Raw genomic sequence first — 6,000 nt, forward strand, 5'->3', positions numbered from 1 at the left:
CAACACTTCAATCGCTAAATTTGGACTCTCTTTAACTCTTATATTTTCGGAAGAGCGGCAGACGTCGGCATACAAGAACGAACTTGAAAAAACATCGTAGTCGATAACTTGAAGGGCAGTTTCAAAAGCTGCCTTTTCATCATATTTCTGCACAGAAACAAAAATACCCTATTCGTAATACTTTTACACATATTTAACCATAAAAGCATAAACATTTATAAAATCGACACATCGATCGCTAATTTGCACTTTTTTTAAATCTATTTTCGGAAGAGCGGCCAGCGGCGGCTCACAAGAAAGAACATGAAAAAACATCGTATTTGATAACGTGAAGGACAGTTTCAAAAGCTGCCTTTGTATCATATTTCTGTACAGATATAAAAATACCTTTCACGTAATACACTTTCATACACATTTTAAACAAAAGCATGAACATTTATAAATAGACACATCCATAGCTAAATTTGTACTAATGTAACTATATTTTCGGCATAGAACAGCGTCAGATGCATATATTTTACCCTAATACCTACGTAATATAATATAATTTGCATAACCTTTATGGTCTGAACGGCATTTCTACAAATGTATGAACTCTTTAGACAACGGCGCTAGCGGCGCTGTTAACTGAAAATTGTGCTGTAAAGATACCTTTAAAATGCCTTATTTTTTTTAATGAATATTTTTGACGACCGCCATAAAACTGATTCGCCGTTGAGTGATTGCGCCGTTAACAGCGGGCCGCCTGTAGTGTTGTTTCTCCTTAGCTGAGATTCAACTACTATCAGAAGGTCTTGCCATCAGGAACCTCGGTCTCTAGAGGGCTTTTGACTTTCTCCTGTTGGGCACATGCTTTAACTGAATCGTCACCTCGCCGTCAGGCATCGGTGAAAAACAGATTATAGTCGTTCAGCTTAACCCTTCAAAGGCGAAGGTCACGTTACTTGCTCGGATATGAGAAACGTCATCTCAGCTTGAGCAACTTTCCTTGATACCGTACGAAGTCAGTCGGCAGCTGTCAAGGCACCCGAGTCAGTTACGAACTACGGTGTAGCACTAGTGTTGTTCTCAGACACGTCAGTGTAGGGATGGGGAGCAACAATAGAGGCATTAAAGTATCAGACACCTGCAATCTTTCTGGCTCTTAAAGGGTTTGAGTAAAAAGTCAGACACACGGTGATCCAAGTCAATTCGGACAGCACCAAGGCTCTATAAGGGGAGCAACTCTAGGCGCGAGAGAAGTGTCAGGCGCCGGGAGAGGGGAACAGGTGTCCTGGCACATCAACCTAAAGAAGTTGGCAGCAGTTCGTCTGGCACTCCTGCTCTTCGAGGCTCAGATCACGGGATCGGTGTTGCAGGCAACGCCGACTCACCAGGACCTGGCTTACATCAAGAAGCAGAGAGGAGCTCACTCCTTCTCCCTTTACAGTAAGCAAGGGAATTGCTGCTATGGTCCAAGAAGCGAAACATCTCTCTCCTAACCAGGTTCATACAAGGAGAAAGGAATGTGAGGGCCAATCTTCTGAACAGGAAAGAGCAAGTCCTTCCCACGGAATGGACTATGCATCCAGAGTTCTGCAACAGACTTTGGAACCTCTGGGGGAGACCAAATGTAGACTTGTTAGCTACACATTGGAACGCAAGGCTGGAATACTACTGCTCCCCAATCTCAGACCCAAGGGCGGTAGCAGTAGACGGTCGCCTTCTTAATTGGTCGGGGATAGACGTGTACTTTTTTTCCCCATTCAAGATCCTAGGGGAAGTAGTGAGGAAGTTTGTCGTGGCGGAAGGAGCAAACTGACTCTGATCGCCCCGTTCTGGCCAGCTCAAATTGATACACAGAGGTACTGGAATGGATGATAAATTTTCCGAGATCGCTTCCACAGGAGCGATCTTCTCAAACAGCCCCACTTCGGCAGACACCACAAAACCTCATCTCTCTGTCTTACTGCCTTCAGGCTATCGAAGGACTTGTGAGAGGGGGGGGTTTTTTCTTGTAGAGTTGCAAGGCTATTACAAGATCTAGGAGAGCCTCTACAGTACCAGTCTACCAGTCGAAGTGGGAGGCGTTTCGAAGATGGAGCGGAGCTCATAAGGTATCCTCTTCCAGTAACTCGGTGACAGACATAAGCCGACTTCCTCCTTTACTTGAGGGAGACTTACAACCTGGCCGTCTCCATTTTTAAAGGCTAGAGAATCATGCTTTCCTCAGTCTTCAGGCATAGGGGCCGGAATATTGCGGAAGACAAGACCTCCATGATTTAATCAGGTCTTTCAAGACCTCGGAGACCAAGACTGTTAGACCACCCAGTTGGAACCTGGAGGTGGTTCTAATATTTCTAATGTATCACAGATTTGAACCTTCGCATACAGCATCTTTCAGATACTTGACCAGAAAGTCTGTTTCTCTTCGCTTTAGCCTCAGCCAGGAAGAGAACTAGAGAAAGGGTAAGCGAACTGCAAGCATTGGAAGGCACAGTTGGTTTCAGGAAGGACTCAGCAGTCAGTTCCTTCAAACCCCTTTTCTTGCTAAGAAGGAAAACCCTTCGGAACATTGGCCTAGAACTTCGAGGTTAAAAGACTTTCTTCACTTGCAGGAAGAAAACTAGGGAGGACTCTGTGTCCAGTCAGGATCCTCTAATTCTACCTGGAGAGGAAGAAACAACTGGGAGGTAACAAGGGAAGTCTTCGGTGCTCAGTTAGAGATTCAAAGAGATCCATCTCTAAGAATGCTCAGGTTTTCTTCATAAAGGATGTAATCAGACAAGCCCACTTAGCTGTGAAGACAAGCACCTCAAGCTCCTGAGAGTAAAAGCGCATGAGGTGAGAACCATCGCTAACTCTTTGGCTTTTCATAAGAACTTGTCTCTCCAGACTCTCTTCGAGTCTACATACCGGAGATGTAATTCAATGTTCACATCCCATTTTCTTGAGAGACATTCGAATGATGTATGATAAGTTTTCTCTCTTGGAGCGTACGTATCTGCGGATTCGTTGCTGGGACAGGGAGCTGAAGCCAATCCTATTCAGTTTAGTGATGTTAGGGATTTTAACGGTTTGTGATGTGTGTTTTAGGTTAGTTGGAAGAGGGTACTGGAAGTGTACCCCTTTCAGATCTTAGTTCTAACAATGTTAGTGTGGTCAGGTGGTCGGGATTGGTTATTGTGCTCCTTGTAGTATTTTGGTACCTAAAGCTCTGTCATTTAAGAGGGTTAGTCCCTGTTGATTCGATACAAGTAAAGGCTCTGCCATGTAAGTGGGTCAGCCCCCATTGGTACGATCCAAGACAAGGCTCTGTCAAGTAAGTGGGCCAGCCCCCATTGACAAGATCCAGAAGGGCTATCGGTCACAGGTCTCATCCTCGCTGAAGCTCTTGAGGCAAGCAGACTCATAGACAGTATCCATGAAGTCTTCTGCCCTCTCAGGTAGGAACCAAGGTTGTTTTATGATACCTACAAACTATGTTGTTTCCCCGTTTTTATATTTATTTTATATGTAGCTGTCTCTTGCCCTCCTCCAAGGGTGCCAATCAGCTAAGTATATATCTGCCGGGTAAGTTGCATGTACAAAAATAATATTGTTAAGATACAATAAAGTTTTGTACATACTTACCCGGCAGATATATACGATTAATGGCCCGCCCAGCCTCCCCTCAGGAGACAGGTGGAAGAGAAAATCTGATTAGAAAACGGGAATGGTTCCGAATCCCGCCACCCAGTGGGGGGAATGGCAGATCACCTGACCTACCTGTCGTGTGTGCCGCGAGATTTGAAATTCTGTCGGGACGACGAAGTCTATAGCTAAGTATATATCTGCCGGGTAAGTATGTACAAAACTTTATTGTGTCTTAACAATATCATTTCTGGGCTCGGCCGTGTCGCTCCGTGAAATAAGTCCGTTTAGCGTTATTTCTAGTAAAATATTGCTATAATACCAGAGAACTGCTAAATTGGACATGTCAGAACTCTCTGACTCGCTCACCTATAAAAAAAAGGTGTCGGTATAAACCTGGGGCGAGTGTTAAACACTACCACAGCAACCCCTCCAATTTTTTTCTATTTTCTTGCAGTTCTTTTAGTATTTGATAATTGGATAAACAGCAAATGATGGAGATTTCCACAAATTTCCTTAATTTAACTAATTTCTAATCTAGGGTAGTACTATCAGTTACCTAACTCGAGCATTCATCATTGTTATTATTTTAGTCATGTTGCTTTGAAAACTAATTAAAGCCTTTCCTTAATTTTTCAGAAAGAGAAAGCTTTGTCTGCCAAGCAGTCAGAGATTGCAGCTATTCAAGCAAAGTTAGCTGAAATGGAAACAAGATGTAAAGCATTAGATGAAGACAACAAAACTCTTCTCACGAACATGTCATCTCTGTGGAAGACTGCTATGGCACAGATTCAGGAAAAATGTAATAAAATTCATCAGCTGGAGAGAGAGTAAGTAATGTTACCATTTTGTTCTGTACAGATGGTCCTTGATTTGCAATGGATTCCATCTAATAAGTTGAATATATCAGGAGTCAGATATGAGTGTAATGTTGTTTGATATGTTTAAGCCTAAAATTCTGAGGTATAATTCAAGTTTAGGCCCATATGTACAGGTGAGTCAAACTCAAAAGGAGACAGGACCAGAAAATATTAAAGGTATGGATCCTATTTGGTGTTTAATCAACTAAAAAATCAGACAGCACCAAAAACTTCAAACTGATTCCCAAGTTTTTTTTGTCATTACTCTTAAGATTATATTTCATACCTGTTGATTCTAGGCTTTAGCATCACAGACAAGCATATAGAACATAATAGACATCTTTTTTGTTACATGACAACAAACTATGGTATTTTATGGAAACTTCATATGGAAATGGTTGTAAATTGTTTTGGCACAGTCCTACAAATCTACAGTAACCTATCCTGTGTCAAGTCTTCCACAGGCACAGTCCAAGGAGATGTTATGTACAGGCAGTCCCCGGGTTACGATGGGGGTTCCGTTCTTGAGATGCGTTGTAACCCGAAAATCGTCGTAAGCCGGAACATCACCAAAAATCCTAAGAAAACCTTACTTTTAATGTTGTAACCCTGGAACATGCGTCATAATCCTGGAAATAATTTCTGATGACTATAATTGAAAAGCGCCTTAACCTAGGAACGTTGTAAGCCGAACTTGTTGTAACCTGGGGACTGCCTGTATATCTTAGTTTTACCAGACCACTGAGCTGATTAACAGCTCTCCTAGGGCTGGCCCGAAGGATTAGATATTTTTACGTGGCTAGGAACCAATTGGTTACCTAGCAACAGGATCTACAACTTATTGTGGGATCCGAACCACATCATGTCAAGAATGTAATTTTTTCTGATACGAAAGTGTTCTTATGGATAAATAAAACATTAAAAAGTTTTAATAACTTGAAAAAGTTTAAAATTACCCAGGATGGTGAAAACTCCCACACGTAAACAATGCCACCATTGGGTGAAGTGTACTGTACAATACAGTCATTTCCTTTCAAAAACCTTTTGGATGGAATTTCCTCTACCTAAGCTAGTGTTCTTCAAAACAAAAGACTAAAATTTGTTGAAAAACTCAATTGTAGATTTAACAAAATTAACCAGATATTGATTTTGTTAAATCTAGAATTGAGTTTTTCAACAAAGTTTAGTCTTTTGTTTTGAAGAACACTAGCTTATGTTTAACACTTAAAGACCAAAGTAATGATAGTTGAACTGAAAAGATTTATTAGATATGGAGATCTGGAGTTGTACGTGGATAAGGCGAATTTGGAAGTCGTCCAGTCTTTCAAATACCTGGGTATGCTTACTAACAGTTACCTTAAGGACGATGAGCATATCACATCATTATACCGCAGTCAGTGTATGAGAGGCAGTCTGTTGCTCAGGAGTTTTTATGCATGACAATAATGTTAAAGTTCACCTGTTCAAGTCATTCTGCACCTTGCTGTATGTTATTCCACTCACGCTGGAAAGTAGATAGGATACCCTC

The 6,000-nt window shown here is 41.7% G+C and overlaps 2 protein-coding genes across 2 annotated transcripts in view; one reads left to right on the forward strand and one right to left on the reverse strand.

The window, feature by feature from the left end:
• The window catches only part of LOC135210655 (uncharacterized), a 43,151-nt gene extending 38,705 nt beyond the window's left edge, over nucleotides 1-4,446 (forward strand). The window contains exon 2 of the mRNA XM_064243439.1: nucleotides 4,252-4,446. Within this exon, the coding sequence (XP_064099509.1) occupies nucleotides 4,252-4,446 (195 nt within the window). The remainder of the gene's footprint in view (nucleotides 1-4,251) is intronic.
• The window catches only part of LOC135211122 (uncharacterized), a 123,897-nt gene that overhangs the window by 95,912 nt on the left and 21,985 nt on the right, over nucleotides 1-6,000 (reverse strand). The gene's annotated exons all lie outside the window — the stretch shown is intronic.

This window comes from Macrobrachium nipponense, chromosome 4 (genome assembly GCF_015104395.2).
Source record: "Macrobrachium nipponense isolate FS-2020 chromosome 4, ASM1510439v2, whole genome shotgun sequence".
Taxonomy (NCBI): Eukaryota; Metazoa; Arthropoda; class Malacostraca; order Decapoda; family Palaemonidae; genus Macrobrachium; species Macrobrachium nipponense.